The following is a 24,940-nucleotide window of genomic DNA, read 5'->3' on the forward strand; positions in this document are numbered from 1 at the left end:
TGACATCAAATGTCCAACATCTAGTGATAGATGTAAAACTGTTTAGAGAGTATTATGGATAAAGTGATGAAAATAATAAAAAAAAGAACATGAGATTGTTCTACAATATTGTTATAGAAAAAGATTGTTACAGAACAATCTCATGTCCTAGACAGGGGAAAACCAAAAAGAAGTTTTCAAACATCTTTATACGTTTTTCCGTGTTGTTTATCATAAAGAATAACAGTAATACCAGCTGCTTAAACACACACGCACACACAGACACTTACACATATATAAATGACTCATAAGAATAATTTTAATTTTGTTACATTATTTTATCTTGAGTAAATATGAACTTAATCACTAGAAAATATCTTAGCACATAGTAAAATTAGCAGGAAAAAAGAAAGAACATGATTTACTATGTTCTGGGATATTACAACATTTTCTATACAATAAATAATTAATGAAAGACTATCAATATAGACCACTATGTATATGATTAGACAGATTAATACATCTAAATATGATAGAATCAAATGTGTGTATTTTGTATTTCAAACACTTAACTCAAAAATTATATTTTTCCATATAATCCTGAAAAGGAGGATACATTTGCTAGATTATATGTTCCCAAAATACAATATCAAATGAAAATCTTCAAGAAAAAAATGACCCCTTGAAATTCAGTTTATTTCTATTTCATAGGCAGATTGAATCTTAGAATTAATAATAATAATTATAACATTATCCTAAATGTAAAACATCACTCTACAACACACCTGGGAGAGAGTAGTCAAGGCATTTCTAATGAGATTTCCATGCAACATGGTCCACACAGTTTCTCAGTGGGCGCATATTTGAACTATTTTTTTCTCCCATGAGTGGCAATCACTTGTCCAGTCCTGCCTTCTGGAACAATGGAGAATTAATCTGTAACCTCTGTAACTGCATCCAAAGATGGCGATAATGTCCCTACTCAGAGCCCCCATTCTTCTCTAAATATTCTCATTTCCTTCAAGCAATGTTAATGTAATAACTTCCAGTTGTGATTACCCAATTTGGACAATGTTTTCTATCATGACCTCTCAAGACATAACAACCACAAATGGACACAATACTGGTGATATCCTCTAAGCAAACAAGGCTGCTGCCAAAACAAGCAATATGCTCGTCAGCAGCCACACAGCATCAAATTTAAAATAGACTTCAGTGAATCACCATGTTGGCAATGCTACACAGAGGTTTTGTTCCCAGATGTAAAAATCTTACTTATGTTGAAAACATCAAATATTATTGTTAAAAGGGTTCAGAATGAAATAAATTGATGCATACATGATTTATAAAAAGTCATGATCAAAATATAATAATCTTAAATGAGCCCAATGCTGCTGATAAACGTACAAAACTGCCACGTCGTGATTCAGGAAATAGGCTTGGCAGTCATGTTAATAATCTTGAGCAAGAAAAATCAGTGCCAAAATTTACTCATCTGTAAAATGGATACCGTAATAACTACCCACAGACATTTCATCAGCATTAAATGAGCTAATATATGGAAAAGGACTTAGTAACTGAAATATGACAAATCCCAATAGATGGTAACAATTACTAATATTCTAATGACCTAGAAATTACATATTCATTAATCAGTCAGTGATTGCATTGAATCTTCAAACAGCCACATCACATGCTTTGTAATACCGTAAAACTCATCTATTTTTCCACAAAAAATATTGCTATCGCATTTAGTTTTCATATTTGTGTTGTACAAATGAAGTTTCGAGTTGAATCACACTCTTCTTAAGCCAATATAAAAATGCCACTTTCCACCACAATGAGAATAATTATTCCTTTAACCCCTAGTTTTCTCTTCTTTGAAAAAATTTATAGTGCTTTTATGTAACTCTTGGTATTGCTACTTTGAACCTTCAATTATAGATTACTGAGTGACAATGTCATTCATCTTTGCAACTCATCATAAATATTTGTTGAATAAATAAAGGAACATTTCTAAAGCATGCATTTCACAAATAAATTTTGAAATAGTTATAAGTATATTGTATGATATCTAATATTCATTTCAGATTTTCTGCAACATTAAGATATTCTATTTAATGACTATAAATATTTTACTTATTTGGAAATAGTGTGTGTGATTGTGTATATGATGGGGTGTGTGTGTGTGTGTGTGTGTGTGTGTGTGTGTGTGTGTGTGTGTGTAACTTCTCCAGCTGAGAATGAAATGTATCAAAAGTAGATGGGGCTGTTAAACAGCAGAACAACAGAGACAATAATTCAATAACATCAATCAGTTATCTTTTGTTACTTTGTTTCTTTCATCAGAACTTAGCCTCTGCTAAACAGAGGTTTCATTAACAACTTTGCCATTTTAAATGTTTTAAATACAACAGAAGAGAAAACAAATGAAAAGAAGGAGGAGAAAACAAAAAAGCTAGATTGAGAAGACAGACATTCAAATTTGAGGATTAGAGCCTAAGATCAGATGAAAAACATGCAACAGATACATGCTTTCTGGTCAAAGCATTGTTGGAGAAAAGATTCAAGGGTTGACAGCTAAACAAAGTGCTACTGGAGCACTGAAATGTAGAGAAATTCACGCTCAGAAATTTAAAGGAATTGCCAGCATCACACAAATATTTAGTGGTTAAGGTTAATCAACCTTACAGGGACCACATCCCTGCAAGAAAGAGAACAGTTTTATAGACTCCCAACTATTAGCTTATCTAACTCTGCTAGGTTTCAGAGTGAATATAAATAAGAAATAGAAATTCTGGAGACTCCAGTTTTCCAATTGTTTTAAAAAACCAATTCATCAGGTATTTGCCAATACTTGATATAATTCACACGGCTGTCTCAAATAATATGGCCACGTAGATTTCCAGAGTGCAATATGTAAAGTTCATTAATACCCACCTAATTTTTCATTGGAAACAGATTTAAGTGAATCACCTGTTGGAAACAGCACATTGAGGTTTTATTCCCAGATGTAAAATCTTAGGTTGCAAATACCCAATGCTGTTGTAAAAAAAAGGCTCCAGTGTGAAGTGGATTGGTGAATACACGTCAAAAAATATCATGATCAAACCTGGCATTTTTGTTGACAGACTTTGTAGTGAGGCCAAAGGTGTAATTAGGCCAGAAAATTACTTTCTCACCACTAGAATTGTTCCCTTCAGGTCTTGAGTTATCAGTCCAGAAAATTTCATTAAACACTAAATTCACTTTAAGACAACTGTCAAAATTAAGCAGAGGTGAGTCAAGTCAAGGTCCTAATATTCAAATCTCTCATTTGGATTTTGAGATTCAATACAAAATAAAAATGTTGTAGGTTCATTTTTCTATCAAGACTAAACTTTCTGTGAGTTTAAGAAACAACCTGTTCTTTTGGAAAACAGGATAAAGCAGAATAACTAAATACATGTAGAATTTGAGATGCTTACTAGCCATAAATGATTGAGACAACCTCTATTCCCTGTTTAGTAAGATCTTGGTGTGAAAACAATAAAAACTTTAAAGTATTCACAATTATTACAGAGGCAATGCAAAGAGGGGAATGATACTAATGACAGAATTGTGAATTTACCGTATTTGTTTTAAAATGATGGGAGTTGGCTGTAGTATACTTATAAATAACTGGCTTACCACATTTTGAAAAATGGAAAGAAATAGGACATTTTGGTACATATTTCATTGATTGTTGAGCAAGAACTCAGCGTTAATAAACAAAAAGGAAATATACGTTATACAACATGGTAAGATTATGAGTGATGCTTTTGTATTTTCCAAAATGTTACAATAATAACTTACAAATTGAATATTTGAAAAATAGCTTCAACTACTTTTGCAAATTATATCAAACAGTTTAGTGTTTAATATAGTATCATGAAAAGTGGAGCCAAAGAGCCTATGCTGAACTGCCCTTGGATGCCAATTGTGACACTGCTTTAACCAGTGCTTTATCAATTGCACAAACAAATAATAGCACAGAGATTTACTACTAATGAACAATAGTGTAAATTAAGACTATAAGAGTGAGTTATTAATAAAATTTAAGAAATTATTTTTTCAATTATTTAGAGTAAAGTAGCATGCTTGGGACTTACAGCTAACACTATAATGTTTTGAACTATTTATAATGTTCAGAAATAACTCTAATAGCATAAAACATTTGTCAGTCTATTAGTACAGCATTATTTAGCAAACAAAGTGAAATGTAAAAAAAAAAAAAAAAAATGTTTAGTAGACTTTTCCACACTCAATAAAGTGATAGCTAAGTTAGAACTAAAATTCAAACATAATGGAATATTAATGAATTAAGCTTAGTTAATAATTTGGAAATACATATTTTAACATCTCTCAATTTATCATTTTGCTACCCCTATACCATATCTCCAAATCATGAGACTGAACATCTCAACACTTTAAAATGTAACTATAAAATAAATAACTCTTCAAAATGTAACTATTTTAAAACAGTTCTTAAGTTTTCCACCAGTATTATGAGATAAATAAAATACTATCAAGAAGATATTATGGTGTAAACTAGTGACTAAAATGCCTACAACATAAGAATTTAACTTACATGTCCAATACATGCCGTGGTGCTGTAAGAAGTTGCTGAAATTAGGATTAAGCATGTTAATGAAAATCTGAGGTGTTCTTTTAAAATTTGACCCTGTCCTTTAAAAAGTTAATCTATCAATTTTTTATCAATGAAAAATTCAATTCATCTTGTTTCAGTTTTGATCAAAATATGAATGTTACCTAAAGAGATTAATGGATTCCTTGGAAATAGCATAAGTGACAGTGAAAACAAGATTTATAATTATTTATCCCTGAATTCAATCCCCAGTTGGGCCCTTCATTTCAATTTGAACAGACTATTTAAATGCTGTGTACCTTAATATTCATCTGTTAGATGGGACAAACAACACCTCCTTCACAGATTGACATGAGAAATAAATGAAATGATACGTTAGCTATTAGCAAAGTTCCTACCATGTAGTAGTTACTTATTAATTGTTTGCAGTGCCTTTTATTTTAACCGATTTATTATATTTACTAATTGAATCATATTTAATTTAACAATATTTTGGCCCAAAACTATGCTAGCAGTTGAAGATGCAGTGGTAAAAAAATATATACATAGACATAAATATTGATTGTATATATAAAAGTAGCTGGAATTTTTAAATTAAATGCACATGTAACTGATAAGATTTTTTCACTTCTATTGATTATATCCTATGTACAAAGTCTTAATAAATATGCATTATAAATGTGAGAATATCTATAAAAGAGACGTGCGAGAAGTACTATGTAGATAAGCTCAAGCAATTATTTGGAAGCAAATTTCAAATATTTTCCATTTGCCAAAATATTCTTCATTGTGGTTTGCATCTGCAATATGGCCATGGCCGTTCTAAACTATATGATGAGAATTACAAATTTAAATAAGGTTTTTAAAAATTATTTCTAAAAAGTAATGCTCTCTGCTCTCTTTGAATATACTAATTGGGTTTCCAAATAGGCTACTTATGAAATGCTAAATTTATGCATTTTATTATATTTATTATAAAAATAAATCAGTTGAACATGTAATAATCAGTAATGAAAAGATGACATAAAAATATGTCCAAAGAATAAAGAACCTTGCATGCTAGTTGATATGACATTGTAGGAACAAAAAGTGACATTAAGTAAAAAATGACCAGGTGCGGTGGCTTACACCTGTAATCCCAGCACTTTGAGAGGCCAAGGCAGGTAGGCCACCTGAGGTCAGGAGTTCAAGACGAGCCTGGCCAACATGGTGAAACCCTGTTTTTACTAAAAATACAAAAAATTGTCTGGGTGTGATGTTGCGCGCCTATAATCCCTGCTACTTGAGAGGCAGGAGAATTGCTTGAATCTGGGAAGCAGAGGTTGTAGTGAGCAGAGATCATGCCACTGCACTCCAGCTTGGGCAACAAGAGCAAAACTCTATCTCAAAAAACAGATAATAATAAAATAAAATAAATTTTAAAAATGAAGCAGCTGCGGATGTCAAATTTTACATACAGTTTTTTTTCATGTAGAATAGGAATAAGTACTCATGAAGGACTATAACAAGGAATTTTCAATAATATTTTTTAAAGAGAAACTGAGAAGAAAACAGCAGCTCAGTCAATTTTTACATGGCTAAGATCTCACTTTAAATCTCTCTGAATCTCTTACAGATAAAAGAAACATGGGCAGATAATGGTAGTCCATGATACATGTGTTTAATTATAATCCTGAAATTTAAGGTATTAATGCATAGAAACTCCAGAGGCAATAGATTCTCTGGAATTCAGGCCAAGATCAACAGTGGTCTCGGCAGAACTGGCTGGACAGACAGTCAACATATTCAAGGTAAAATGAATATTGCTGTTGAGATGATGGGATGATACACTAATGGGAGTGATAATGCTGACAATTTTTATGATCAATTTTAAAAAATCAAAGGAAGCAAACCATCTCATTTCATTAAAATAATGGCATTGGTATTTGGAGGAAGTACACATTTCTAAAATGTCTATATTCCAATAGTTCTCTCTCATTGATACATATAGTATTTTAGATGATTGATGTGGAACTCACTGTAATTTCAAAAATTCATAGAATATTATTATGTCATGAAATCCATGCGGAGAAAGCAATTGCCGTTATAAATCAAAAAGACAACTCATATGGACAGGTCATATGGTAACAGGTTCTCCTTGGAATAGTATCCTTAAATCTAATTTATTCAATAAGTTACTTAAAGGTTAGGTATGATGAGATGAATTTCATGCTCAAATAACTTCAAAATATCATTATATTGCAACATTAAGAGATTAATTTTCTTGGAATTTAGACATACTTGCATTTATATTCATTTGAATCAACATGGTTTCATGGAATCCTACTTGAACATTTTCTCCATAATTTTATTCCCTAAAAGAATTTTATTAAGCAATATAAGATAATAGATAACACAAAGGGCATTTACTGCTTTAATAGATAAATGAAGGTATCCAAATAGAAGGATACATTTTAAAAACTTTCACAATGTTACATTTTCAAATTTAGAAAATAGATGTTTTAATAGGGAAACGAATAGGTCCAAAACTTGACTTTTAGGGAATAATGTTTTACTTGGGGAACTAAATATTTTATTGCCTTTAATATTAAATATTTTACATGGTTAAAGATAATCTTGGTAATATAGCATCACATTCATAAATCAAACCCAAAATAATAACTTATATTTGCATAGTCCTTTGGAATAAACAAAGAGTGTTACATCCCCTTTAATTCTTAAAAACTCAACACTCTTTCCTGAAATTGTATCCTTACATCCCAGGAAGCAAGCTCAAATAATTAAAAATATATATTTGGGAAAATAGTCTCTCCAAAATTATTGGATTTCTGAAATGAAAATTAATGGAAATATGTTTTATCTCAATAGAATGATATTCAATCAAAAAATTGATGTAGGATGTATTCCAGTAAGTTAAATATGAATCACAAAATTCTACATATAATAGACAAAAACAAGTCAATGACATGAGAATTGTATCAGGGACAAAATATTTTTTTGATCTAATTGAAAAATACAAAACAAAATTTTTGAATAAAAATAAAGAAATGGGCCAAGCACGATGGCTCATGCCTGTAATCCCAGGACCTTGTGAGGCCGAGGTGGGTGGATCATGAGGTCAAGAGATTGAGACCATCTGGGCCAACCTGGTAAAACTCTGTCTTTACTAAAAATACAAAAAGTTAGTTGGGCATGGTGGCGTTCGCCCGTAGTCCCAGCTACTTGGGAGGCTGAGGCAGGAGAGTCACTTGAACCTGGGAGGCGGAGGTTGCAGTGAGCCAAGATTGTGCCACTGCACTACAGCCTGGTTGACAGAGCAAGACTTCGTCTCAAATAAATAAATAGGCCCAGTGCAGTGGCTCACACCTGTGATCCCAGCACTTTGAGAGGCTGAGGCAAGCAGATTGCTTTAGGTCAAGAGTTCGAGACCAGCCTGGCCAACATGTTGAAACTCTGTCTGTATTAAAAATTCAAAAATTAGCCGGGCATGGTGGTGGGCACCTGTGATCTCAGCTACTCCAGAGGCTGAGACAGGAGAATTGCTTGAACCCAGGAGGCAGAGGTTGCAGTGAGCCGAAATTGCATCACTGCACTCCAGCCTGTGCAACAATAACAAAATTCCGTCTCAAACTTTAAAAAAAAAAAAAAAAGAAAGAAACAAGAAAACAAGAAATGATTATAACCTGATGCCATAAATATGGGAAAGAACCCATAATTCCCAGAACTGATATATTCAAACAGAGAGATAAATAACTGGTATTCCATGTGAAACAAAGCAAATTATCTGTTTTAAAAATCATCATCATAAAACTCTGAATCAGATGGCATCTTGCTGTGTCACACTTTGCAAAGTGTTTTGTGATCACATTAGCTCAGGGATACCCAAACTGCAGGCCACAGAGCAGTATGGGTCCTTGACCTGTTAGGACCTGGGCCACACAGCAGGAGCTGAGTGGCAGGTGAGCAAGCAAAGCTTCATCTGTATTTGAAGCCACTCCCCATTGTTTGCATTAACGCCTGAGCTCCATCTCCTGTCAGATTAGTGAGAACATTAGAGTCTCATAGGAGCAGGAACCCTATTGTGAACTGCACATGTGAGAGATCGAGGTTGTGTGTTCCTTATGAGAATCTAATGCCTGATGATCTGTCACCGTCTCCCATCACCTGCAGATGGTGTGGTGAGTTTTATTATTTCATTATATATTACAATGTAATAATAATAGAAATGAAGTGCACAATAAATGTAATGTTCTTGAATCATCCCAAAACCATACTCCCCACCCACCCCTATCAGTGGAAAAAATGTCTTCCACAAAACCAGTCCCTGGTGCCAAAAAGGTTGGGAACCGCTGCATTCTCTTACTATGTTCTTCACGAAGTCCTATCGAGTAAGAGATAAGGCAGAACTTATGACGGTGGTCTTTACATGATAAAGTAGGTATTTCAGAAGGCAGCTTGATGTAGGAATATAATTAATAAACTGGCGTCATAAAACCTAAATTGACTAGAACATAATAGGCACCAATTCCTACCTGTAATGGCTGAACAAGTGAGGGCAGGTAGTGTTACTCAACATCACACAGCTAGCAAGTGATCAGGAAGAGAATAAAGGCCAGACCTTTCAGTTTCTAAGTTAGGAGCCAACTCACAATACCATTTTGTTTGAAAAATAAATGTCTTTTAAAGAAAAGAGTCATAGCCGAACCTACTCATTGTATCCTAAAATTAGCCAAAAAAAATAAAAAATAAATAAAAAATCCATGGTATTCATTTCCTAGGAATTAGGTCTGTGGCAACTTTAATTAATGTGAAATGGCACAAAAGATCTTCAAATAGTTTAGTCTACTGTATATGTCTTCAGCCATATATCAACACGTGAACAAGATAAAAAGCTCTCCCATTAATTATACTGACTACTTCCTTAATGAAGTGCAAAAGTGTTTGCCTAATCTGATTCAATTTATTGAATTAGGTTGCAGTTTTATCATTTTGGAAATCAGCTTCATTGTTTACAATATGTCAATTCATTTCCAACAATTAAATAGCTCAGCATACAGCCATAATCAATTGAAAGCAATCTCCATTTTTAAGGTCTACTACCATTTGTAATGTGCATATTTCTGAAAGTGATATGTGATAGTTTGAACATACATTGTAACAGTAGCAATGACATTTTATATCCCTAAAACTTATTTTGCCCACAAGTCTATAAAGAGAGTTCAGTGTCATTAAGTCCCTAAAAAGTAAACATTTCATAACCAAATTTCAGTGTTATGAAATAATACTATTAGCAAAATCTATACAGGATACGTGAATATGAATAGCTTGACAATCTAAGACTTCTTATACCTAAACTATACATTTTAAAAGTTATTAATTTTATTTTTGAAACCAATGGAGTTGATTTGAGCATAGAAAGCAATAATATTGAATAACACTGGGATCAGCCTGTTTAATTACAATAATATGTTACATTTGTCTAGCTTCATCACTTGCAAGATGCTACTATAAATTGTGCCATTTGACATTCATGACCATTGGAGAAGCATAATTTTGCTATAATAAAAAGATTCTTTTTACAGGTGAAAGAAATGAAGAATCAAAAAAAGATTGAATGGTTCAATTATTATATATTTCAAAAGACATGTGCCTGAAAGATTCCTATGAGTTTTGGGGATTGGCTTTTCTCTTGGGACTTTACTTTTTAAAACGGAAAGTCAAATCAAAGTAATTCTAAGTAAAGTTCAAGGTCTTTCACTTAAATATCTTTAGGGTTTATGTCCTTGTGTTATCATGTCTGATGATGTTTACTGTTTAAAATAATAAAACACATTCCATCCCTATTCCAAACCCTATCACAACTTTAAATATTTCTTTGTATTATGCTCAGTAATTGCCATGTCCTCCTATTGACTAATTTTACAGCTATGGAACCCTTTAGGGGTTCTCATGAAAGAAGGGGAGAGAAGACAAAAGAAAAAAGATATGTAAAAATCTCTTTCAACTGGAAAAAAAAAAAAGTGTCTGTTAGCTTTACCATAGTCACATTTTTATTCAGAAGCTAACTATTCCATCCATTAAAAGCAGGGTAGCAAGTATGATTGCTTGAGAATATAAAGCATGCATCTCAAAAGTAATTTTACGTTACCATACAAAAAACTAGGAATGAATATATGAATGAGTACCTTTTAACTAGAAAGACACCATGTCATGTTTGGGAGAAAAATTAAAAGTAAAATAAAATAGAATCCACATATTTCATAATTAGAAGGGAACGAGGTGGTCTTCCCCAACCTACCTCCCTCTCAATGTAAAACTGCCTTCAAATTTAACTAACAACAGGAATTATAAAGCGGGAAAATTTACAGCTGATGTTTAGGGAGGGAGGATAAGTTTTCAAAAAAGTTGTATTGTTTTGTAACATAAACAATATAGCCTATTAAATAAATTGAATAGAAAAACTGTAGCTGACAACTTTTCATCCCAGTTTTCTCTTGAGCATTTCTGTCAGAAGGAAAAATTGAGGTTTTATTAGTAATACATTCCACTTTCTGACAGTTCTCCACACAGCAAGGTTCTTTCTTACAGAAGCCAATGTAGACTTCTGTACAATTTGTTCTATTAGTCAGATTTCTGCCTCAGAAGTACAGAATATGATTCTATTGTATCATCCACTTTCAGATTTTCTGTAAGTCTTCTTAAGACTAAACATCACCATCATTTCCAAATTGCTATCAGCATGACTGTTCTTTTAATGCTCACAAGTTTGTCAATGTCTTACTAAAAATTGTGGTGCCATGACTGAACATAATATTCCAGATGCCATCTGAAGTGTAGAGCAAAATAGCACTATTGTTTCCCTTTATCTGGACTTTATATTCCTATCTATTAAGCTTAGCTTTATATTAGCACTTTCCAAAGTTTACCACAATGTTCATTTATATGGTTACAGAGCCAAATGAAATTCTTCATCATTTTTCATGCAGAATATGTTTAAATCAGGTCTTAAGTTAATGAGGGTAGGTAATCAAGTAGGGTAATAAATGTTTGGGGACACAAACTGCAAGGTTTTAGAAACACTATGACCTTTCTGGCTTTTGCCAGCTTCTCTAGAAATGTTCAGATGCAGAACTTTTGACAAAATTCAACAGCCCTTCATGCTAAAAACGCTCAATAAATTCGGTATTGATGGAACGTACCTCAAAATCATAAGAGCTATTTATGACAAACCCACAGCCAATATCATACTGAATGGGCAAAAACTGGAAAAATTCCCTTTGAAAACTGGCACAAGACAGGGATGCCCTCTCTCACCACTCCTATTCAACATAGTGTTGGAAGTTCTGGCTAGGGCAATCAGGCAAGAGAAAGAAATCAAGCGTATTCAGTTAGGAAAAGAAGAAGTCAAATTGTCCCTCTTTGCAGATGACATGATTGTATAGTTAGAAAACCCCATTGTCTCAGCCGAAAATCTCCTTAAGCTGATAAGCAACTTCAGCAAAGTCTCAGGGTACAAAATTAATGTGCAAAAATCACAAGCATTCTTATACACCAGTAACAGACAAACAGAGAGCCAAATCATGAATGAACTTCCATTCACAATCGCTTCAAAGAGAATCAAATACCTAGGAATCCAACTGACAAGGGATGTAAAGGACCTCTTCAAGGAGAACTACAAACCACTGCTCAGTGAAATAAAAGAGGACACAAACAAATGGAAGGACATACCATGCTCGTGGATAGGAAGAATCAATATCGTGAAAATGGCCATACTGCAGAAGGTAATTTATAGATTCAGTGCCATCCCCATCAAGCTACCAATGAGTTTCTTCACAGAATTGGAAAAAACTGCTTTAAAGTTCATATAGAACCAAAAAAGAGCCTGCATCTCCAAGACAATCCTAAGTCAAAAGAACAAAGCTGGAGGCATCACGCTACCTGACTTCAAACTATACTACAAGGCTACAGTAACCAAAACAGCATGGTACTGGTACCAAAACAGAGATATAGACCAATGGAACAGAACAGAGTCCTCAGAAATAATACCACACATCTACAGCCATCGGATCTTTGACAAACCTGAGAGAAACAAGAAATGGGGAAAGGATTCCCTATTTAATAAATGGTGCTGGGAAAATTGGCTAGCCATAAGTAGAAAGCTGAAACTGGATCCTTTCCTTACTCCTTATACGAAAATTAATTCAAGATGGATTAGAGACTTAAATGTTAGACCTAATACCATAAAAATCCTAGAGGAAAACCTAGGTAGTACCATTCAGGACATGGGCATGGGCAAAGACTTCATGTCTAAAACACCAAAAGCAACGGCAGCAAAAGCCAAAATTGACAAATAGGATCTCATTAAACTAAAGAGCTTCTGCACAGCCAAAGAAACTACCATCAGAGTGAACAGGCAACCTACAGAATGGGAGAAAATTTTTGCAATCTACTCATCTGACAAAGGGCTAATATCCAGAACCTACAAAGAACTCAAACAAATTTACAAGAAAAAAACAAACAACCCCATCAAAAAGTGGGCAAAGGATATGAACAGACATTTCTCAAAAGAAGACATTCATACAGCCAACAGACACATGAAAAAATGCTCATCATCACTGGTCATCAGAGAAATGCAAATCAAAGCCACAATGAGATACCATCTCACACCAGTTAGAATGGCGATCATTAAAAAGTCAGGAAACAACAGGTGCTGGAGAGGATGTGGAGAAATAGGAACACTTTTACACTGTTGGTGAGATTGTAAACTAGTTCAACCATTATGGAAAACAGTATGGCGATTCCTCAAGGATCTAGAACTAGATGTACCATATGACCCAGCCATCCCATTACTGGGTATATACCCAAAGGATTATAAATCATGCTGCTATCAAGACACATGCACACGTATGTTTATTGCGGCACTATTCACAATAGCAAAGACTTGGAATCAACCAAAATGTCCATCAGTGACAGACTGGATTAAGAAAATGTGGCACATATACACCATGGAATACTATGCAGCCATAAAAAAGGATGAGTTTGTGTCCTTTGTAGGGACATGGATGCAGCTGGAAACCATCATTCTTAGCAAACTATCACAAGAACAGAAAACCAAACACCGCATGTTCTCACTCATAGGTGGGAACTGAACAATGAGATCACTTGGACTCGGGAAGGGGAACATCACACACCAGGGCCTATCATGGGGAGGGGGGAGAGGGGAGGGATTGCATTGGGAGTTATACCTGATGTAAATGACGAGTTGATGGGTGCTGACGAGTTGATGGGTGCAGCGCAGCAACATGACACAAGTATACATATGTAACAAACCTGCACGTTATGCACATGTACCCTAGAACTTAAAGTATAATAATAATAAAAAATTAAAAAATTAGAAAAAAAAAAAAAAAAGAAATGTTCCTGCCAACACTTTCAGAGCAATTTTACATCTTTACAAAGGACAGAGTAAAGTTGTGAAACTTATCCCCCAAAAGTATGGAGAAAATAAAAAGAAGTTCCAACATTTTAAGGTTAAATATTCAAGAACTAACTTACAGCACATCATTAAGGGAAGGAGTTGAAGCTTTGAGGTTAGCCTCAGAGAGGAAAGCCTATCAAAGAGAGAGGCTAAAAAATAAATAAATAAAATAAAAATAAAAATAAACTGTTTATCTTGTTTTGCATTAAAATAAGCAATATTTGTATTTCTCACATTTCTTGTTTAGGATGGGACGTAAGATACCCACTGCACTTCCTACTGGTTAAAAAATTATAGCAAGCAATAAAAGACAACATGTGACACACTCATGATGTAACCAAAGGATTAAAACACTAAGAATTTCACAAATAAATGGATATCTGCAAAGCTCCAAATCTCCAGGTAATCTATACAATATCCAATGTCATAATCAAAAGTTGACTCTGAAAATCTGATTTGCTTTTCTTAACATAAGTAAACTTCTCTTGTCAAAGGAGGCATCATATTACTAAAAGGAAGCAAATAATACCTTGCAGTTAGTCAATTAAGGACATTAGCAATTTCATTATGGGAAATCTACTGAGAGAAAAGTGTAAGCAGATTGTAATTCTTAGTACAGACCAGTGTAGGCATATGAGACTACAGAACTCAATAGAAACTTGGAAGAGAGAAATAAATTAGGGAAGAAAGTGTGGCAATTTTCTTCTAAATTAAGTAGATGAGAGGACTGTCCAGAAGTCTAGTAATATGTGGTTATTTAATTAAGTCTAAAAATAACAGACCATTGCTCTAAGAGATTAGAAAGAAATGATTTTTGTGAATATCTATGCTAGTAACAGACTGAGGGCATATTGTGATTTAACAGAAGTACTCTGTCATAACACGTTACATAGGGAAAAAAAGTAAATATATTTCTTATGTAGTTTATCATAACAAGAGCTATATTTACATTCAGTTAAATTAAGAAATATATTTTATTTGTATGTATTAAATTAATTATGTATCAAGGTACTGGATGTACAATGAAAATTCTAATCTTTAAGAATTGTATAATATAGTACAAATGTAGTTATATATACCTGTATATGCAGGAATTGTAAAGAGTAATATGTTCCCATGGACATGGTGGGGAGGGGGACACAACACACTGGGGCCTCTTGGGGGGTAAGGGGCTGGGGGAGGGATAGCATTAGGAGAAATACCTAATGTAGATGACAGGTTAATGGGTGCAGCAAACCACCATGGCACATGTATATCTATGTAACAAACCTGCATGTTCTGCACATGTACCCCAGAACTTAAAGAATAATAATTTTAAAAAAGAGTAATATGTTCCATGCTATGTTATTTCTATAAATATCACTTCTTCGAGCATCAATTTAGAGATTTATATTCCATCAATTGTTGATGATTATGCTTAAATGTAACCATCATAACCTATAAACAAACAAATAATGCCTTCCATATACTTAGTATACCTCCATCAGGCTCTAGACTCTGCATCTTTAATCTAGAGGCTAACTGTGCTTAATGGGATTTTAGAAGCTACATTAACACACCAGTGTTTAATTTTGTAATTGTAAGGCATAATAATTTCTCTCAGAAATCCTTTACTGAATATGTATTAGCCATATTCATTGAATAAATATTTAGTTTGGAATATCTGCTCTGTGCCAGGCAATATTCTACACACCAGCGATACCAAAGTGAACAAAACAGGCCAAAATCTTCCAGAGGCTACATTCGTGTGCATGTCTACTGCACCTCACTTGGACTTCTCATAATACTTAGCCTAGTGACTTGCTGGATGTGGTAGACTACCAATGGCCTCCAAAATTCAGCCCATGTCCTAATCCAGGAAATGTGTGAATGCTACTTTATATAAAAAAAATAAAAATAAAAATAAATAAATAAATAAATAAAAAATCTTTGTAGATGTGATTATGTTAAAGATCTTAAGATAGGAGATTATCCTGTATTATCTAATGTAGCCTAAATACAATGACAAGTGTCCTTACAAGAGAGTCAGAGGGAGATTTTACATACACACACACACACACACACACACACACACACACACACGAAGGCAACATTACCACCGAGTCAGAAATTGGAGAGCCAGGCAGCCACGAAACCAAGAAATGCCTGCAGCTCCCAGAAGCTCAAAGAGGCACGAACTGGATTCTCCCTTAGAGCCTCCAGAGCGGGTACCCTGCTGACACCATGATTTTAGCCCAATGATGCTGATTTTGGACTTGCAACCTCCAGAACTCTGAGACTATAAATTGTGGTTTTGCCGCTAAGCATATGGCAATCTGTTATGCCAGGCACAGGAAACTAATAGAGTGCTCCGTTCAGGTTTGAAAACTAAATAAATTGCATGATGAAGTCTAATGTTTAGGTTAGCCTTACAAAAAGGAAAACAAAAAAAGAAGACATACCTTTTAATTTTTCTCTTCAAGAAAAATGCAAAGGGAACATACATTAAGTAGTTATAGGTTAAATGTGCTATACTCAACAAAATGTCTAGTTATCAAACCTCTCAAATGTTTCCTACATATATAAATATATGAAAACACATACAAACATATTGCATAAACATTAAGTGTTTAAATAGTTTACATGAGATTTATTATTTTGGTAAGGCATACAGTAGCTTGTTATGTTTAATTCATTAGTGAAGATAAACCAACCATTTGTGGCTGTTTGACTCGTGCATTTTTCTGTTCTCCTTACTTGTGAGTATCCCAGTGGAATACAGAGCATTTATTATAATAAACTTCTCAACATACAAGGCACTTTTTTTTTTTTTTTTTTTTTGAGATGGAGTCTTGTTCTGTTGTCCAGACTTGAGTGCAATGGTGTGATCTCAGCTCACTGTAACCTCCACTTTTTGGGTTCAGGCGATTCTCCTGCCTCAGCCTCCTGAGTAGCTGGAATTACAGGCACCCGCCACCACAGCCAGCTAATTTTTGTATTTTAGTAGAGATAGGGTTTCACCATGTTGGCCAGGCTGGTCTCGAACTCCTGACCTCAGGTGATCCACCCACCTCGGCCTCCCAAATTTCTGGGATTACAGGCATGAACCACCGTGCCCAGCCTAGGCACAGTTTTACATTGTAAATTTTCTCCTGAGACGTTGAAATGTTCGTTGAAATGTTTAATGCATTTAAACTATTACAAATGCTAATATTACAAAAGAGGTTTTTTAGATATTGTTGCTGTTTACTAATTAGTAGAAAAAAAAAACATTAAATTTGAAATATGTTTTTGAATTCACCACACGAGAACATTTTTCTCTAAACTTTTTTAGAGATAAGAATGTTTCAGTGGGATTAACTCTAGATTAATATTGCCCCAGTCCAGTATTTTTTCCAAAATGATAAATTTGTAAGTTATAAATTCTTACCTTTTAAGCATAAGGTATGTGTGTATAATTGCTTTCTTTACCCTGAATACTTATTAGTTACATGTCTACAAGATCACAGTGACAGAAAAGACATATCCAAGAGACGAAACTATAAATCATTCATTCATTTAATTTGAGTGTATTTTTAAGAAAATATTAAATAATTTTTATGTCAAAGGCAAATACTGGGGACTCAATTAATTCTTAATATTTTTATGAAATGCATCTCAAAATTAATTTGCATACTGACTTAAAGATGAAATCAGAAATTTGGCAAATACACTATCCAAATTGCATTCCTGAACAAGAGGGGAATATTTTGAATTCCTAAATAACCTCTCTCTTAATTTTAAATAGACATCATCTTAGAAAAAGTTGAATGTTATTGGAAGTCTGTTGCTAGGATGAATTATTCCAAACTGGTAGTTATTATCAAAAATGATTTATGACAAGGGCTCAGTCAAAATAAATGTAGTGACCACAGCAGGAGGTATTGCCTTGTGTGACTCTACAAAGAACCTTCTTTCTTTCATTAGCTTCAACTTCTGGTTGCTATGGCATCCGGTGACAACCATAACTTTTAGAAATTATCACCATCTGCCCACGCCCCTTCTAAGGTTACACACAAGCCCACTCAAGCAGCCAAAATAACACATCAAAATTCCACAAGCAATCTCAAAGTTTGTTGTTTTGTTTCGTTTTTGTTTTTGTTTCAAGTATAGATACCTAAATTCTTAAATATTAAGACTAGGAAAATACATTTTTAAAAAATAGTCTTTTTTTTCCTAAGAAAACAAATGCACCCAGGGAAAACTATTATTTAACTCCAATATTCAATACTTGAAACAATAAAAGAATGATTAGGACTGAATCAATAGGGTTTTTTTGTTTGCTTGTTTGTTGTTTTGTTTTGTTTTTGAGACAGAGTCTCGCTCTGACGCCAGGCTGGAGTGCAGTGGCGCGATCTTGGCTCACTGCAACCTCTGCCTCCCAGGTTCAAGGGATTCTCCTGCCTCAGCATCCCGAGTAGTTGGGATTACAGACGCATACCACCATGCCCAGCTAATTTTTGTATTTTTAGTAGAGACGGAGTTTCACCATGTTGGCCAGGATGGTCTCCATCTCTTGACCTCACGATCCGCCTGCCTCAGCTTCCCAAAGTGCTAGGATTACAGGCGTGAGCCACCGTCCCCTGGCTGATCAATAGGTATTTATAAATTTGTCTAAATTAATCCATTTTCTTTTCACAGGAGAAAGTTAGGCAACTTTGAAGATACATTTACATCTTTTTATCGTTTTCCAATGTTACTTCTCAGAATACAGAAGTACAGGCCAATATTAATAAATAAAGTCCTGCAAATTTAAAAGTCTATATAATCATAGTTAGTGATATTCCCCCAATACACTAAAGCATTCGGTAGACTGTTTTGGGAGAAAGATGTTACATACTTCTTGAGAATTATAAAATTTATTTAAGATCTTTAGATTTCCAGTTAATGTTTTAAGACAGTAAAGTTACGTTCCCTAGTATATGAAGACATTACTCTGTATTCCCTAAAATCTAAACTTCTGCATCTAGAAAAAGTTTACTTAAAAAGAGAAAAAATACTGAATATACGAAGGTAACGCCATTCATGTGCAATAGTCAAACTTCCGGCAACCTAAAATCTTCGAACTAATGTTTAAAAGTTGAAAGTAAGCAAAATAGTAGTGAGCTGGCTCACACACCCTGTTCTAAAGCAATTCACTGAAGTCTACAGGCACTAAACTAACTTCCTTCTTTCCTTTCTCTCTCTTTTTTTTTTCTCTCTCTCTCTTTCCCTCCCTCTCTCCCTCCTTCTTTTCTTTTCTTTTCTCTTCTCTTCTCTCTTTCTTTCTTTCTCTTTCTTCTTTCCCTTCCCCCCCTCCCTCCCTCCTTCCTTCTTTCCTTCCTTTCTCCTCTCTCTCTCTCTCTCTCTCTCTCTCTCTCTCTTCTTTCTGATGCAGTCTTGCTCTGTTACCCAGGCTGGAGTGCAGTGGCGCAATCTCGGCTCACTGCAACCTCCACCTCCCTGGTTCAAGCGATTCTCCTGCCTCAGCCTCCCGAAGCTGGGACTACAGGCACCCGCCACCGCGCCCGGCTAATTTTTCGTATTTTTTTTAGTAGAGACGGGATTTCACCGTATTAGGCAGGATGGTCTTGATCTCCTGACCTCGTGATCCGCCAGCCTCGGCCTCCTAAAGTGCTGGGATTACAAGTGTGACCACTGTGCTCGGCCTTAAGATTTTCATATGCAGTATAAAAGATTTTCCTATGTCATTCCCAAGTCCCAAATTTTCTAAACAGAAATTTTTATCATTCAGTTAAACATAAATAAGCAAGGATTAGCCAAGTACTACCTATTTCATTTTTCCAAATCTCAAATTGGAATTAGAATATCAGGCAGTAGGATTCAGTTATTTGAAAAGCATGATTAAACAAATTGAAATGATAATAGCCGCCTTGTAATTGGGCAATTTTCAGCTACTGATTTCATTTTTTTGTATCTCAATTTTTCATGCACAAAATTAGTATAAACATTTTTCATGGAATTTTCAATTATTTACCATTAAAAATTTTGGTGGCTAGGTATGGTGGCTCATGCCTGTAATCTAAGAACTTTGGAAGGTCGAGGCAGATGTGTTACTTGGGTCCAAGAGTTCAAGACCAGACAGAACAACATGAAGAAACCCCATCTCTAGAAAAAAAAAAAATACAAAAATTAGCCAGGCATGGTGGCCTGTGCCTGTAAGTTCTAGCTACTCAGAAGGCTGTGGTGGGAGGATCTGTTGAGCCCAGGAGGTCCAGGCTGCAGTGCGCCATGACTGAGCCACTGCACTGCAGCCTGGGTAACAGAGGGAGACCCTCTGTCTTAAAAACAAAAATAAAAATAAAAATTATTGCTGCCTTGCTGAAAAAAATATTAAATATATAAAATGAACAAATAGCTGAAATAGCTACAAATTCAACTCAATGATTTTTGTTAAATATCCACAAAAGTGAATGAACTGTTTAGACATTACTGCAAAAATAAAGATGAGTTAGAGACAGTCATTGATGTCAAGAAACTTCTACCCAAATATGAAATATGAAATAAGATTACTTCATGATTATATTAAAGCACACAAAAAGACAAATGTTACAAAGAAAAATAAAACATTGATACAGGAATTTAGAGAAAAAAGAAAAACTCTCTTCTCATCTTGCCAGATTACCTTTATTGCATCAGCTGTATTGTAATACATGACATTTATATGTTCATATGTATATTTCCTCAATATACATATGATAAAGAAAAAACAATATAAATATTATATATTATAATATCAGCAATATTTTAATTTGCTCATGTATCTGGCTCATTTCCTGATGAAACAATAAAGATGGGCAAACATATGTTTCCATAAATAAAATAATTAATGAACCCATTCAGGTGGTAGAAATCAAATGAATGAATTTTGCTGCAGTGCATTATTAAATTTGTTTATGATATGGAGCTTATGTAGTCAAGACTATTCTTTTACTTATACATTTTCAAAATTCTAAAAATAAACATTTTTCATATGGTTCTGACAGAAACGTATTAGTTTGCAAAAAATTACGAGACATTTCTATTCAACCAAGTTACTGTCTTTTGTTTGGATGCATGTCTATCAGTTTCTGGAATGCTAAACAAGTTTAAAATCCAAAGACCTGGGTTTGAACAACCACTGACAGCTACAGCTGAGTGACCTTGAGAAAGTCACTGATTTTCTCTGAACTTCGATTCCTTAATAAAAAAATAGGAATAATAATTTGATGTTTGATATTTGTGGTAGGATTAATTAAAATAACTTCTAGCACTGTGCTCAGTTAAGCTTTTGTTTTATTTGTTTTTTTTTTTTATTTGTTTTTTTTTTTGAGACGGAGTCTTGCTCTGTCACCCAGGCTGGAGTGCAGTGGCCGGATCTCAGCTCACTGCAAGCTCCTCCTCTTGGGTTCATGCCATTCTCCTGCCTCAGCCTCCCGAGTAGCTGGGACTACAGGCACCCGCCACTTCACCTGGCTAGTTTTTTGTATTTTTTAGTAGAGACGGGGTTTCACCGTATTAGCCAGGATGGTCTCGATCTCCTGACCTCATGATCCGCCCGTCTCGGCCTCCCAAAGTGCTGGGATTACAGGCTTGAGCCACCGCGCCCGGCCAGTTTTATTTTAAATAAAGAAAAGATGGTAATCATAATGCAGTTTTGAAATAAATTATCTCAGTAACATTATCTTAGTGTGCACAAAATATAATTGATGTGTGTAAATATTGATTTACAGGTATATATAAAAGCTATGACATTGGCTGATTTTTAATATTTTTTGGCATAAGTGAGTAGCAGCCTTACCTGTTGGTGGAATTATCCCAGGAGACATGAGACCAGGGACAGAATGTGGCATGATGTGAGAGTTCTCTGGGGAGGTGACACTTTGAGTCCTCTTAGGAGGCCTTCCAGGTCTAGAACTGAAACAAACAAACAAAAAAATTTTACAATTAAGCTGTTGTCTTACACATCATTTCAAAGTTGTTTCAAGTGGTAACATGGACTGTAAATAAATTTGTTTCAAGGACGGTTGCTTTTGCAGTTAGATGTAATAGACTTCCATCACTAATTAGATTACATGCTGAATTCATTTTCCTCATTGAAGATCAGCCACTCCTGATGCATAATTCATAGCCTGCACCTCGTTACCTGCTTCTTCATATTAATATCTATACACAGTTTGAATTGCCTCGTTTGCATATGCTAAAGTTCTGCATGCAGCCTTCAGCACGAAAATTATGCACTAACTTGTAATAATTATTACAGTCAGCCTGCTATTGATTTATGAGACTTTTAAAAACCAAATATGTGTAGTACTTGTAATGAATGATATTTTAAGGTTCTTCAGGAAATTAAAAGGCAATGGCTGCCTAAGGAAATGTTCTGCTTGTTTGATTTAATACTACAGTTAGCTGGGAGGTGGAATGAAAGAGTGATTCAGACCTATAGCACATTTTTCGATGATATGTTTTATTACTTCGCACTGCTAGCCTGATATCTAGATGATAAATGACAATACATATCTAATGTGTGAAAAGGTCTTGCAATTTCTTTATTTTTTGTCATTTAAAAGATAAGTCAAGTTATCATTTAACCCTTATTCTATTTAAGTGAACATCCCCCACTAAGTTCCCTTACTTTTAATATACTAAAATGTACTTGAAAGGCTTAGGATTATTTGTAGGATATCATTAAGGAACTGCCAGCGTAGCATCTCATACCTACCTTTAGGATAAATAAAAATACTTTGTGTTTTGGCAATACTGTGCTTTACATGCCCATTACACAAGATTAATTATTACAGTTATAAAAGCAGAGGTAGAGACATCTATTTGCAATCATTAATGGAAAACAACCATTGTACATAATCTTACAATTTTTTAAAAGAAAGTTTTAGCATCGTATTTTCACTTTTTGCCTCTGTATCATAAATGTGCTTTTTTTTTTTTTTTTTTTTTTGAGACGGAGTCTGGCTCTGTTGCCCGGGCTGGAGTGCAGTGGCCGGATCTCAGCTCACTGCAAGCTCCGCCTCCCGGGTTTACGCCATTCTCCTGCCTCAGCCTCCCGAGTAGCTGGGACTACAGGCGCCGCCACCTCGCCCGGCTAGTTTTTTTTTTTTTTTTTTTTTTTTTTTTTTTTGTATTTTTAGTAGAGACAGGGTTTCACCGTGTTAGCCAGGATGGTCTCGATCTCCTGACCTCGTGATCCGCCCGTCTCGGCCTCCCAAAGTGCTGGGATTACAGGCTTGAGCCACCGCGCCCGGCCATAAATGTGCTTTTATGAAATGCTCTCCCATCATGTATTTGGCCAAAATGTGCCTAGATATTTCAAAACTAACAGATATAGCCTCATAAATAAGCATTTTCATGTTTTGCCTTTGCTGAGATCCCTAGATTTATCAGAAGATTCAAAGACTTTATCTATTTAATTTAGGTAGGTAATGTATGTGGTCATTGAGCAAATAATTATTAAGTGCGTGCTGTTTACAAAGAGGTGCACTATGGAAGCTAATTTAGGAGAATGGGTTCTTAGACTTCAGAAGTTTGCATTCTTGCCAAAAGGAAAGAATCTGTTGCATAAACAACTATGATGCAAATTGTAATGTGCTAAATCACATAAGAAAGTTGCAATTCGAATACTAATTGGAGGTTAGGATGGATGGTGATACTACCATGTCATGGGAAGGAAGAAGGCAGCGAGAACATTAGAAGAGAATTCTGAAGGTGAGTTAAGCATGGAGAAGAAAAGAATAGAAGAAAATTACACTCCAGTGAGAATGTGAGAAAGAAATGAAAGCATGAAAAATGTATGGTTATACAGGATTGTTTCAAATGAGGTGAAACAAGTCAAATAGGAAGAGGAGCAGTGATTGAGACTGTCAGAGTTATTGCCTAGGGCTAGATCCTGGAGGATGTTGGAAAAACAGCAAGACTGTTTGCTTGTCTTTCTGTTTTGTTAACCAATAGGGATATTGTCCTGCTTATTGTTCCTGAAGTATCTATCAAGCTACTTCCTCTTATTATTACTTTCTCATGATTACTCCTCATTCTCAGTTTGGTTTTTAACTCCCGTTACTTGTCTGTGGTCAATCAACAGCCCTCTGATAGTATCCATTTTCCTTGAGTGATCTCTTTTATTAGCATCACTTAGATGCTAAGGGCTAAGGGCTAAATATATCTACAGACCATATCTTTCTCCTGGGATTCAGACAGATTAATGCTTATGTGCTGGAAATCTCTGCTTGGATGTTCTATAATAATCTAAGACTCAGCTTGTCTAAATCTGAACTCAGCATCTATCCCATTAAAACCTATTTTGCTTTTCCCTGGTTCAGCAAAATGGAATCTAACTGACTAAGCCAAAAATCCAGGAGTCACTTGTGTCTTTTGTATACTCAAATATTACCTTTCTGAGGATATCTTTCTAATCTATTTTCTCTTCTATGTCCCCACTCCTACCTTTCAGATCAATCCCTCATTCTTGATACATGGTTACAGCTTTCCAAACCTTCCAAGACACATATTCAATTTTGTCCCACTCCAGAATCTAGAGTCCAGAGTCTAAATAACTCTCCATGCTAATTCCAGGAGGATTTTTATAAAATGCAAATTTGACCTTGCCTTCCATTTGCTTAAAGATATCAATGGTTCCCTACTGGATTCACAATTCTTGACATGGCACCAAAACCATTTCAATACTTGATCCCTGCTGACTTTTTCAATTTCAACATTTTATTCCTACATTCATAGCTTATATTTGACCCTACTCAGTTTCTTAACAGTTTCCTGAGTGGCTCTGGTCTCCTATTACACTGTCTTTAAAGATGCTTTGCCATCACAGCCCTTTTCTATGCCACCCCATC

General features: G+C 34.8%; 1 protein-coding gene across 2 annotated transcripts in view; it reads right to left on the minus strand.

The window, feature by feature from the left end:
* DACH1 (dachshund family transcription factor 1) overlaps nucleotides 1-24,940 on the minus strand; it is a 435,676-nt gene that overhangs the window by 230,056 nt on the left and 180,680 nt on the right. For both annotated transcript variants that reach the window (XM_001082626.5, XM_015121170.3), the window contains exon 2: nucleotides 21,883-21,998. In XM_001082626.5, the coding sequence (XP_001082626.1) occupies nucleotides 21,883-21,998 (116 nt within the window). The remainder of the gene's footprint in view (nucleotides 1-21,882; nucleotides 21,999-24,940) is intronic.

This window comes from Macaca mulatta, chromosome 17 (genome assembly GCF_049350105.2).
Source record: "Macaca mulatta isolate MMU2019108-1 chromosome 17, T2T-MMU8v2.0, whole genome shotgun sequence".
Taxonomy (NCBI): domain Eukaryota; kingdom Metazoa; phylum Chordata; class Mammalia; order Primates; family Cercopithecidae; genus Macaca; species Macaca mulatta.